The 12,933-nt window shown below is 44.6% G+C and overlaps 1 protein-coding gene across 2 annotated transcripts in view; it reads left to right on the top strand.

Moving 5' to 3' along the window:
- Positions 1-176: 176 nt before the first annotated feature.
- ST13 (ST13 Hsp70 interacting protein) overlaps positions 177-12,933 on the top strand; it is a 29,919-nt gene continuing 17,162 nt past the window's right edge. Inside the window, exons 1-6 of one of the 2 annotated variants that reach the window (XM_044984455.1) lie at positions 177-355; positions 4,934-4,988; positions 6,381-6,450; positions 6,583-6,653; positions 7,275-7,341; positions 8,701-8,785. In XM_044984455.1, coding sequence (XP_044840390.1) covers positions 246-355; positions 4,934-4,988; positions 6,381-6,450; positions 6,583-6,653; positions 7,275-7,341; positions 8,701-8,785 — 458 coding nt within the window. In that variant the 5' untranslated portion in view covers positions 177-245. Of the gene's footprint in view, positions 356-840; positions 957-4,933; positions 4,989-6,380; positions 6,451-6,582; positions 6,654-7,274; positions 7,342-8,700; positions 8,786-12,933 lie in introns of those variants that run through there. The other variant, XM_044984461.1, reaches the window with a different exon arrangement.

Here is a 12,933-nt window from a genome sequence, read left to right on the forward strand (position 1 = left end):
CGCGGAGGCAGGGCGTGTAACGGACAGATACACGTTCGCCTTCTAGAAGGTTCCGGCAGCCGCGTAGCGGAGGGGCCGAGAGGCGGGGCTTCAGCAGGGGCGGGGGGCTGCGGACCCCGGAGGCGGAGCCGCGGGGCGGGGCGGAGGCGCTGCCAGGCCTGCGCGCGGGGTGGGGCGGCCGCAGCGGCAGGGGACGGGAGCCCGGAGGCGGAGCTGCGCGGGGCGCGGAGGGGGCCCGGCCGGCCATGGATCCGCGGAAGGTGAGCGAGCTGCGGGCCTTCGTGAAGCTCTGCAAGGAGAGCCCGGGCCTGCTGCACAGCGAGGAGCTGCGCTTCCTGCGCGAGTGGGTGGAGAGGTGAGTCGGCGCCGCGTGCCCGGGGCGGGGGGGCAGGGCGCGGCGGGCGGCCGGGCGGACCCTGGCCCGGGTGCGGAGCCGTGTTCGGGGAGCGCCGGGACCGCGATCAGCGCTGTCCGGGCTGGGTCTGGACCCGGACCAGTGTCGGGCGCTGCCCGGCCCATGGCGTAGCCTGGCGTGCGGCGGAGGCACCGCTCCCTCCGCACACGGGGCGCTCAGCTTAGCGCCTAAACCAGGCAGCGGGATGACCCGTGTCCTGTCCCGCGTAGCTGCAACAATTGTCCGTCTGGCTCAGAAAATCTGTCCGCTCCCCCCCCCCCCCGATGTAACTCGGTACTTCAGAGTCACAAAAGTAACTAGCAGCAAGGGGCACCCCCCGTATAGCACATGTTAAACGTCTCCAGGCAAGGCCCTACTGCCAGAACGTTACCTGTCCTGCACCATCCGAACAGGTCAGCCTCCTGGGTCAGAAAGCCCAAGCGATCCAACTTTACAGTCCAAAAGTGTGTGTGGTGGCTTGCAACACAACGTGTCCAAAGTACCTCTTGCAAGATGTAGATTTATTCCTCGGCAACCATCAGTCTATGCTCCACATAGCAAGGTATTTGTAGTATGTGTGCACTGTAGCTCTGGCTGGAAATAACATGGATCTGAGACAGGTGCTTCTCCCAATGAAAATACAAGTGCTGATTATTTGGAAACAGAAGACCAGAAATATAAGGTCTACCAAAGTCTAGTGACTTCTACCATCCAGATAAAATCTGTCTATGGAACACACCCATTTGGTTCCAGCAGCTAGTTCCCTCTTGATGTTCCAGAAGAACTTGGGTAGAAGAAAATAAGTCCTTGCTGATATTTTCTTCAGAGAGGAAGGAAATCATTATTAATTTGAAATCTGGCAGTAAGTAAAAAATACACTGTTTTAAAAAGCACACTCTTTTCTGAGACTATTTTGCCCACTATTATAGGTAACATTTGAGATATCACATGTAAAAGACTAAATGAAAAAAACATTTTTTTTTTAGTATGCTACTTACATTCTACAGCATTTCACATGGTTCCCCTATTTGGGTGTCTCAAATGGGAGAGAAACATTGGGGGGGGGAAATAAAGCCCCCAAAACGTTGCAAGACAACAAAAACTGACAGAGGCCTGGGGCTGATGCAGTCCTTAAAACTATTAATTTTTCAAACTGATTATTTCAGGTTGAATATTCCTTTCAACTGTGTGTGAGAACAGGAATCTTTTGAGTTGAATATCAAATCCCTATTTATGTATTGAGAGTGTGTTGAAGTCTGAGTAGTTCTATAGCTTTTTCTTGAATTCAGGAATATCACATTTTACCTGTACCTTAGAGTCCAGAACTGTCTGAGTCACAAGAGCTAGAAATTCCACACACCATCAACAGTATGATATATTGTATTTTTTTCAGGTTGAGATGGTTCAAAGTATCAGAACTTAAAACTCACTCATCCTTCAGACAAACTTTAGCTCTTGTTTAGGGGTATTAGTTGCAGATCTCAGAATAATACAAGTGTCTATCCCAGCATTTATTGGCTTCTTAGGGTTAATAAATTGAAAACCTTGTGAGTAAAAACCAAAAACAAATATGGTCACTCCTCTCCCCCCCCCCCCCTGCATATATTGAGCAAATGAACCAGTTGTTGAAAATGTTCCTAACACATTTCCATTTTTCATTAAGCATTATAGTGGCATTAAAACGTTAAAAGCATTAGATAGATGCATGTGAATTTTAATTTCATGGTAGGGTCCATGTTGGCGCTGTGACTATTAAATATTCAAGCTATTTAGAACTCAACTAATGGCTTCCTTTCATGGATTGTGCAGAAGAGCAAGCATCCCTGTGGGCTGTAAGCACATGCAGTGTAGCCTCAACTAGTCATTAGTGTTGCTCACTTTTGCTGAGCTGCTGGCTGTTAGGGGGGTTACAATGAAATCTCTTTGGGTTGGCTTAAATAAATGCTTAGAAGTTGCACCTGAAGTCAGAGAGCCTGTTAAGGGTAAAATTTTAGAAGGAACTGTTGCCATGTGCACTGCATTCCCACCTGTAACATAAAATGAGCAAAGTAATTATACCCAAGGGCATTTGCAGTCAGGGCCAGCCTTTGACGTAGGCAGTGGCCTACCAAAGAGGGTGCCCTGCGCTGCGGCTACTGTTCCTCTCCACCTAGCCCCTCCCCACTGCTCCTCTCAGCCAGTGGGCCTGTGCTGTCTTCTTCCCCCCCTCCCACTTGCTCCTCTGGCTGCCAGCTGAGGGCTCCTGCCAGAGTGGGGAGCCCTCAGGTGCTGTGGCTCTGCTCTGGCCCTAGCCCCAGGGGCGGGGCTCAGCGACAGGCCTGGTGGTTTCTGGCTGCTGTGCGCTGCAGGCAGGTGGGTTCCCCGAGTGGCATGGCCCCTTCTCCTCCCTGGGCTCTTGGGCCCCTGCTGGGCCTGGGGCAGTACTGGTGGGAGGGTGCTGCACATGCAGCTCTGCCCCACCATTATTTGAATGTGGAGGCTGGGGAGTGTGGGGGTCCTGGACCATTCTGGGCAGGAGGTAGCACCAGCACCCAGTGGGTGCTCCTTGCTCCATCCCCCCACCAGTGCCCCAGATCTAGGGTGGGATGTGGGTTGGGTCCAGTTCGGTCTGGGGAGGGATGTGGGTCGGGTCCAATCTTTTGGGGGCACAGCTGGTCCTGATCCTAGTCTTTGTGCTTCTCTGCCTACGGGGGAAGGACTAGCAAGACTAGTATGAATAAAGATACTGTAAATAAAATGTATTAAAGTTTTTCATATTTTTTATTTCTGAAACACTTCAAACATTTTTTAAATTCACCCCCAATTTCATACAAAAATTTAATTCAAGCTGTGGTAGTTCATATGAGAAATGTGAAGGATGAGATAGTGTGATAGTTTCCTTTTAGTGGGAGCAGCACATGGCTGGTGTTTTGGCCAGCTTTGGCTTTTGTTAGCCGTTTTTACCCCTGCATGCTCTCTCTCTCACACACCGTCTCTTCCCCTCCCCCCCTACCCACACCAGGACTCCCTACATCCAGGTCACTTTCCCAACCTGTGCTGTGCTGTATCAGGAGCTGCTTCTCTTGTGCTCTCTCCTTATGCAGCCCAGGTGGAAAGTGACCTGGATACAGGGAGCCCTGATATTGCTCCTCCCACCCCCACCCCCCACACACACAAGGGTGTGTGGAGCAGAGGAGTAGCAGTCGGGGGTGGGCGAGCAGCAATGCTAGCTACTTTGTGCATCCAGGTCAGTTTGCCCGTGTGGGTGTAGGAGGGGGATGCAGGGATTAGGGTCATAGGAGGAGGAACTGGCCTTTGGGGCAAAGGGAAGAAGGGGAGCCTCTGGGGGCACCACACCCATGAGGGCCAGGGGAACCAAAATGCAAGTTTGCCCAGGGTGCCCTTTTCCCTAAAGCCAGCCCTGTATGCAGTACTGTTTGTTATAGAATATACTTACATACCCTATTACTTCTTATTGAGCTAAACCAGTGTTTCTCAAGCTGGGGGTTGTGACCCCAAGGGTGGTCATGGGAGGGATTGAGGTTGGGGTGGCAAGCAGGGCCAGCGTTAGGGGGTAGGAAGCAGGGCAGTTGCCTGGATCCCCATGTCACAGAGGACCCCGCAAAGCTAATTTACACGTTAGAGCCCTGGACCCCCAATCAGGGTGGAAGCCCTGCACCTTGAGCTTAAGGTAAAGGGTGGCAGTTTTTTCAGGGAGGTGAGAGTCAAAAAATTGTAAGTACAAAGGGGTTGCCAGCACAAAAAGGTTGAGAAACACTGACTGAGCTAGACTATTCACACGCTGGTTCTCCTTCCCAGCTGCTCATCCAAAGGCTTAATGCAGCGTGTTTATGGTGCATTAAAAGGATATTGTCAGAGTAAATGCTACTAATCTAGTGTTAAAGAAACACTTGAGTATTCTAACATATCTATCTAGTGTTTCCTTTGCATTTGATAGTATTTTGTGTATGGCAGACTCTATTTCTGTTGGGTAGTTAGTTTGCCTTTTATTTGTGCAGACTTTTCACATACGACTTTTTTTTATGGGTTTTTTATACAGCAGATCACAAATGGGTGTAGCATAAACCATTTTTCAAATGGCTCGTTTTTCATTACCTGGTTCCTTCCATCAGAAAGTCTGTTCTTAGTGGGTGAAAACTGCTAGCATTTTTTTAATGCTGTACTATCTAAAGATGGAAAAGGATCTAACAAAATTGTATCCAACTTTCTCCAAAACTCATCTATAGGTCAGAGAGCAGCATGACCAATTTCTGCTTGAAAAAAAAGCAGCATTTTGTTTTTAAAATGTCTTACAATAGAGAGCTTAAGATGCAGGGGGCCAACTGAGTCAGAACTAACTACTGCTGCATTAAGCCAGATAAAAGCGCTGGTGTGCATCTGCTTTTTGCTGTTTGATGTTTTCCTGTTGACAGATGTTAACTGGTGGGTTGGTTCCATGTCAGCTTTTCTTGGGACAGTCCTTTCTCATTTGCTTTAACTGAAACCCTGCTGAAAAAGCTGCACTTCAATAACTTTTGTTTCCCCCCTTTTTTTAAAAAGCATGGGAGGTACGATACCACCTGCTCCGCACAATGCCTCGGCAGAAACAATGAAGGTAAGAGATGGGATATTTATAGTTATAAACATTAGAACTCTGTGCCAAAAAAAATTATTAAAAAAACTTGCTGTCAGAATTTGCATGAAGAATGGGACAAGTGTGTTTGTTTAAAATTTCCAAAGAAGGTGGCTGGAAACATCAAGGAATCTTGTATATTTGGTGCTGGATTGTGACAGTTTCAGAGACTGAAGGGTGCCTTTTGTTAATAATGCCTGCAGACTTGCCACACGCCATTCTGTCTAATGTACCTGAGCTTTTATTTATTATTTGTATTACCATAGTGCTTAGGTGTTCTAGTCATGGTCCAGGACCCCAGTATGCTAGCGCAGTACAAACAAAAAGATAGTCCCTGCCCCAAAGAGCTTACAATCTAAGTGTAAGATGAGGCAACAGATGGGTACATACAGGAATGTAAGGACACAATGAGACAGTGTTGATCAGCTTGATAGACAGTGGTATCAGTGTACCAGTGGCTTACCTATTGTCAAGTTTTTTTGTAGGCATCATGGCAAAGGAGAGCTGGTGCATGATGAGGTAGCTTTAGATTTTTATTGGGAGCTTTTCCCAAATATGAGTGGCAACATGGGAGAAAGCACAAAGGTGCTTGTTGGAAAACGTAACAAGTACTCAGTGGAGCCTGGAATAAACATTTGGACAATGTATGAGAGATGATAGGGTCGGGAATTGGCCATGAAGGGCCTTGAAAGTGTAGTCAAGCAACTTGCGTTTGATACATAAGAGATGGGGCGAAGCCAGTGGAGGGATGCTGAAAAAGGTGTTATGGCCTAAGCAACAGATTAAGAAAATTATCTCTGCATCAGCATTCTGAATGGATATGAGTGGAGCACGATTACATTGTCAAGGGCATAGAAAAGGGTGCTGCAGTAATTGAGACACAAGCTGAGTTTTAGCTGTATGGATGGATAGGAAAAGCTGTTTCTTAGATACTATGCAAAGAGGATCTCTGATCTCAAATTAACACATATGTGGGCAAGGGAAATCCAGTTTCTGTGGTTCATTCAAACCTTGGTTCTGCTGAGACGGGAAGTAAGGGGCAAAATAGTGTTCATTGTAATGTTGGCTTTAGTGATGTGGATGATGATATGCCAACTTACTTCAAAGTTATTAAAGCATGAACCCTGAAGGAAAGTCTGACAAACAGCAATTTATGGGTCAGAAGTTGGCATCAGTGCAGGAAAGTGAGGAGAAAGGGTTTTATGTCATACTTTTAAAAGTATAAATAAAACTCCTTAGCCATATGTGGGATATCCTTTAGCTGCTGAAGACTTTGTAGTGGAGTTTTCTGATGCCTTGGGATTGTTGACCTGGAAATGGAGTACTTGACCATAGATGACACATACCTACATATTTCTGTCCTCCCTTTATTAGGACAAAACAGAGAAGCAGCCAGAGGAGCCAGTTAAGCCACCAGAGCCTGAGAGTGAGGAGAGTGACTTGGGTGAGGAAGTAACTGTTGTTACTGCAACTATTCATCAATTTGAACATGAATGTAGCACTGTCTGTTGTATTTGTAGGTGGAAGAATTTAATTTTCCACATTAGTGTTCAAATCTTTAACTTTGTCTTTGCAGAAATTGACAATGAGGGAGTGATTGAACCAGACGAGGATGATCCTCAAGAAATGGGAGATGAAAATGTGGAGGTAAAGATAACATCTTCAACTTCCATTGCATTGGAGGAGTTGCTGCTTCTGTATAGTTTTTGGCGGTGGTTTGTTTTGATTTATGGGTTTGGGTTTTTTTTTTTGTTTTTTGGGGGGTGGGGAATTAAACTCAAAGGAAACATATTGGTTAGACAGCCAGTCATTGCTTTTAATGCCTTCAGTTCTCCCTCTTCTCCCCACTCCCACCCCTACCCTTCCCTTCTTCTGAACAGGAAACTCATCAATTGAAAATTAAGATCTCTCCTAACTAAAAGCCTGCTTCCATCAGAGACAGTAGCAAAACTCCCATTAACTTTGAGAATCATGGCTGGACATAAAAATGAGCAACTACAAATTTTTAAAATATCTGATTGAAAACTAAATATAGAAATCTCACACTAACAAATGAAAAATATTTGGGTGTCCTCCTATTCCTTATGAGCAGTGTGCTGCTCTTCTCCCTTCCTTTTTGAAATTGAACTTAAATACACTTGGGAGTCTCTGCTTGCTTAACTGAGTCTTTAACTCAAATTAGGCAGAATCCTAGAGTTGGGGGTCAGGAAAGGGAACTAATGTTCTCCATCTAAGTCTGCTGCTTTTGGTCTCGACTTTGTTTCATAGGTAACTGAAGAGATGATGGATGAGGCCGATGAGAAGAAGATGGAGGGCATTCATGCCCTAGGTGAAGGTGAGGGGTTCTGTACCTTAGCACATACCTTGGAGGGTGTAGCTGTTATCTGCTGTTGTGGCCAGTGCTTTCACTTACAAGTCTGCTAAAAATCTGAATTCTTCCAGTCTGCAGGAAGGAGTGGGGCTAGGGAGTGGACTGTTTAAAAGCTTCTGCTGGTGGAATTCATTCCCTGTATTGAGTTCCAGATATAATTTGTTGTCTTAACAAGAGATGCCTAGAAGCATGGTAATACTGAAGTTCAATGGGAGAGCCCTGGTCTGCACACCCTGCTTTTTGGTTATGGATGCCACTCTTCTTGCCTGCCAAAGCTTGGTGTTTTACACCCTCCACTCCCTCATTGGTATCCTGGCACAACACAACTTCATTTTGTATATAAGATTCTGTATAAATTGTGTTCTGAAACACCTTGGTTAAATAAATAAATAAAGGAATAGCCCAGGAAAAGAAGAGATGGAGAACCAGCAGAGAACAAAGCTCTTAAACACTGGTAAAATTGCCACTCATCAGACTGATGAATAGAACACTGTTTTTGCAGCCTGGTTGTGTACTGATGGGGAACCTGAGGTGGCTCTATGGAATATCCATTTTAAAAAAGTGTCCATCTTGCCCAAGTCTGTTTTAACAGCAGCATGTGTTATGTCCAAGGTAGTCCACATGCTTTAGCTCTATATCTTGATGTCTTCATGATTTCCTTGTTCTGCTGCCTTCCACTGTTTTGGAATGTTTTTGTTGCTAATCTCAGTGTTGCCGTGCATGCAAATAGTCTTATTTAAAGGGACCCTTTGAAGATAAGGAAAAGTATTTTAGGAGGTATTTTTTCTTACTAAAAACGCATTAAATTTAAAATTCTCCATTTTAATAGTGGTTAAAAGTACATTTGGGCTGTCTTTGTAGGTATTATTTATTTTGGTCCATAATATCTGCCTTTATATTTTCTATAGGGAATTGTAAATGGACATATTTAACTTTTATTTTTAAATTGATGAAATTTCAAGTTGGTTTTGGTAGTACCTCTGTCCATGAGTTCCTGTGCATGTTTTTGTTTTATCAGTGCACTTCCAATTTTGAAGTGTTTTTCTTTCCCCTGTTGCTGTGTGGAAGACCCACATAAATAAAAGGGGAAACTGCATAAGTGACTAGTCAAAAAAAAAAAAGTCAGATGTGCGAAGTACATTGAAATAGATTATCTTTATAGTAATTTTGGGTGGTGTTGGTTTTCAACAATACTGGTAAACTTTAAGACAGAAATGTGACTTTCTTCTTATGTTGATGGTACACAACACCCAGTAGATGATGGAAATCTGGATTCTGTCTCACTACGGGATAATTGAAGCTTTACTGGTACTTGCCTTTCAGGTGAACTTCAGAAAGCCATTAACTTGTTCACTGAAGCAATCAAGTTGAATCCTCATTTAGCCATTTTGTATGCTAAGCGGGCCAGGTGAGTGATATATAGACCAGTGATTTGTTTTCCTACACATAACCTAATCTCTTTAAAGGGGCCATGGTGGACTGGAATGCTGAGATTCCAGCTCGTATATAATTTAGGGGGAGGTAAATAGCTTTTAGTTTCACTTAATTCTTGGGAATTATTGGACTGCAAGTCAGATGTGATAGAGACAATCTATTACATTGTTCAGTCTCTATCACAAGGTTATTTTGGGGGGTTGCTGTATTGCCACCCTTACTTCTGTTACCTTCAGAGCTGGGTGGCTGGAGAGCGGCGGCTATTGGCCAAACACCCAGCCCTGAAGACAGTGCCTTGCCAGCAGCAGCATGGAGGTAAAGGTAGCATTGCCATACCATGCCATTTTTCTGCGCTGCTGCTTGTGGTGACTCTACCTTCAGAGCTGGGCTCCCTGCCAGCAGCCACCAGCAGCAGTGTAGAAGTAAGGGTAGCAGTAACTCAAGCCTTACCCTCCCTTGTGAACCCCCCCACCCACCCCCCCCACACACCTCTTTTTGGGGGGGGGAGGGGGGGTCAGGATCCCTACATTACAACACTGAAATTTCAGATTTAAATAGCTGAAATTATGAAATTTACTATTTTTAAAATCCTGTGACCATGACATTGACTAAAATGGACTGTGAATTTGGTATCGCCCTACTTATGAGGAAAATCTAAAGTTTCTTGTGTTATAGTTAGCAAGAAGACCATCTGCAATTAACTTTGTTTAGATTTTTTTCTCACCTAGATATGGAAATTACTTCCTGGGTCATCCAGTACAGCTAACCTCCACTTTCTGTTCTGGCCAATTGAGCATTTTCTGTGTGCATGTGTACAGCTATATGTGTGGCCCTTTGTTGTGAAATGGTTGAGATTGCTATACAAAACCAATAAATTAGAAGTTAAATTACTTAACAGTACATACCCTCCATTCATCAGCATGTCTTGCCATTATAATATGTGGTAGACCACACAACACAAAACCCTGGTGGTTTTGTCTGGTATGGTGGATGTATCAACCCTAACTACTCAATGAAGTTTTTGTATTTTTTTTAATGTTGTGGGTGGGGTTCTACAATGTGGGGGGCAGACCTGTGGTGGGTAGAAGATGAAGAATACTTTCTGTCAAAAGGTGTGTATTAACCATTGTGTCAGTCGTGGCATGTGAACTTTTTTTTTTCCTACTGTAAGGTAAAACCTGACAGAAAAGCGTACCTCCCGACAGAAGGTTTTAGATAGACATAGCCTCAATGATCAGGCTTCTGTGCACCCAGTCTCCTGTACCTCAGAAAATCACCTTTGTACACCTCCTATATCAATCAAGTTTGTATGTGTAGCCCACAAACTTCCAGTTACCACAGGAGGAGCTGCTAAAGATGACCCCAAGTACAACATTTGGAGGTTTTTTTTTTTAAGCTACTTGCTGCACTAAATATCCTTAGGATCCACCTCTATCAAGCTTTGTCTGGATTGGTTAACAATGAAAAGTAAGAAACAAGGAAAAATTTCAACCAGTGCCCAGATTCATATTCTAAATTTATGGAGAGAAACGAGACAAAAATGCACAGAAAATATAAAGGGGTGTAAAAAGTGTGTGAAACTTAACACCACTTGGTTGCCCACTTCTGGAGAAATAAAGGGATTTATGCCCTGTTTTAGAATACAGTCCCTAACTCTGGAGTGGTTACCAGGTACCTCCATAATGTGTTGCTTGAGACCAGAACTTTATCGTGCAAATGCAACTCCCCTTTTCTATCTGGCTTGCACTGTATTTCCAACCTAGCTTATGAAAATGTGGGAGTCTTACAGTATGTCACAGAATTGTATAGCTTCAGAAACGCTCTTAATTCTTAAACGCCTTTAAAAATTTTCCTGCAACACTTTTGATAAAATGGTGTGAGGGGTGGAAATGCTGAAGTGGCTCGTAACCACATAATTTATTTCCTTGCTAATTAATCACTAATTAATTTGATAACAAAACTTAAATTTATAAAACATGTAGTTATTTACATGGTATAGCAGTAGTCTAGCAGGAGTTGGTGAATTTCGAGGAGGGATAGATAGGAGCTAGCTGCAGTATAAAGGTTAAAAGTTTAGTTGATGCATGGACTACAGGGAGAAGCTGCTGCTTTTGAAAATGACTTTTTTGTTAACAGCAGTTGAAAACTTATTACTTTTCATGATTGGCTCTCCCCCTGCCTGCATTGGTTCTTAACAGCCTCCTTATGACACTAAGGAAGGATTTTTTAGCTATTGACATGTTTGTGATTCTGCCTTCCCCAAGGTCATTTTTAGTCCAAGGTACCTTTCAGTCATAGTACTTATCTAGCAGTGTCCAGAATAAAATTGCAACTATTGAAACAGAAGAAATTGTGAAATAAAACATGCTCTCCTAGATGAATATTACAAAAGGCTTTGCTAAGCAGTCCCAAAGTTAAAGTTTATAGAATATTGAAATGTTATCTATGGTATATAGCTGAAAATATCCTGTGTACTTATAGCCTAAAGGTTTCTGTCCCAGCTTTCCATCTTGGAGTCCTAAAAGGTTACATGGTCTTCAAGGTTTCTATTTGGTCTCATGGTATGTCCATTTAGCCAAAAACATCTTTTCACATACAGTACTGGTAATAAAGCCCTTCATTTATCTGCATCCATCTAGTTATAACTGACATGACAAGCTATAAGTTATATCACATTCTGAAACTAGACCATAATAAAACCAATGTGAAAGTCAACCTGGATTAGGCCTTTATTCCTTAAATACCTGCTGTTTCTGTCACTAATGGTTTTCTGCCTATTTGGAATAGGCCTACCAAAAGTTTTTTTTGGTCTGGTTCCTTTTAGAAGAAAAATCATAGTGAACAAAATCCAGGGTGGTTCTTGAATACTGAAATTACTCTCTGAATAAAAACCACATAGAAAACATGAGTAGTATAAGGACACTGACTTACCATAAATAATTCATCCAAGCCCAGCTTTCTCTCCAGTCTGAGTATGTAGTCTACCCTCAAACCCAGCATCCCTGTTAATCTCTCAGTTCACTGTTTTATGAATTGGCCCTTAGCACCAGCTCTGTCTGGTTCCTACCACCAATTAAGAAATTCTTTTCCCTTGCTGATCCCAACTTTACAGTGCATCTGAGTTGTGTGTTTAGGACTCAGTAAACCTTTAACACAGGCCATAGATCTTGAACTCTGCATAGAACTTCAACCTTGAGGGTAGAAGGAAGACAAATGGTTCTTGCTCATCAAGACTGAGGCACACTGATGAAAACTTGCACTGTCCCTGCTCATGATCCACCTGTCCAGAGGCTACATGGCAGACTTCAGTAACCAAGACCAAACTCTCACCAGCGCAAAATCTTTAGAATTCTTTAAATACATGCCTGCAGAGAGTTTGGCCAGGGCTCGTCCGTCTCCGGTGCGGCAGGGAACCATACCACCTCGCTACTTCCTGTTGTGACAGGGAATTTGCCTGGCCATGGGGGTCTCATGCCATGGCAGCAGTAGAGACAAACATAAGTTATTCACACATGGTCCACAAGCAGTAGTGAGTCACGGGCTCAGGTCCTCAGACAGGAGCAGAGCAACTGTTATATAACGAGCAGGCCCAGGCCCTGGGTCAGGGCGGGGTGGGGCAGCAAAGAGTCAATGGCTCAGGCCCTCAGGCAAGTGCTGAGCAAACAGGTAAACTGCAAGTCCAGACTTCTGGCTCCAAAGGGCCTGGGAGAGGGGGAGACTGCCACCCACTCTACTGCGTTCCAGCCCTGGGCCCTAGCAGCAGCAGAAGGCCTGCTGCTGTGTCAGGGAGGATCTTGGCCGCAACACACTGACACAGGCTCTGGCAGTCCTGCAGCCAGACTAGGGTAGACTGCCCCTGAGCTACTTCCTAACTCCCCCTCTAGAGGCACCTTGGTCCAGACTGTGTCCTCCAAAGGGTCAAGCACCATGGGCTCCTTGAGGGGTAGGCTTGGCAGCTCCTCTAGGCTCTGGTCGTCGCGGTCCGGCCAGTCTTCTGGTCAGCCGCAATTGCTGGGGTCTTCCAACCAGGGAGCTAGGCCACAGGCATCCAGCATCTCTGGTGGCTGTTCTAGTGAGCTCTGGGGTTGGGCTTTTATACTTCCTGTCCTGCACCTTGACCTC

The sequence above is a fragment of the Mauremys mutica genome, chromosome 1 (genome assembly GCF_020497125.1).
Source record: "Mauremys mutica isolate MM-2020 ecotype Southern chromosome 1, ASM2049712v1, whole genome shotgun sequence".
NCBI classification, from domain to species: Eukaryota; Metazoa; Chordata; order Testudines; family Geoemydidae; genus Mauremys; species Mauremys mutica.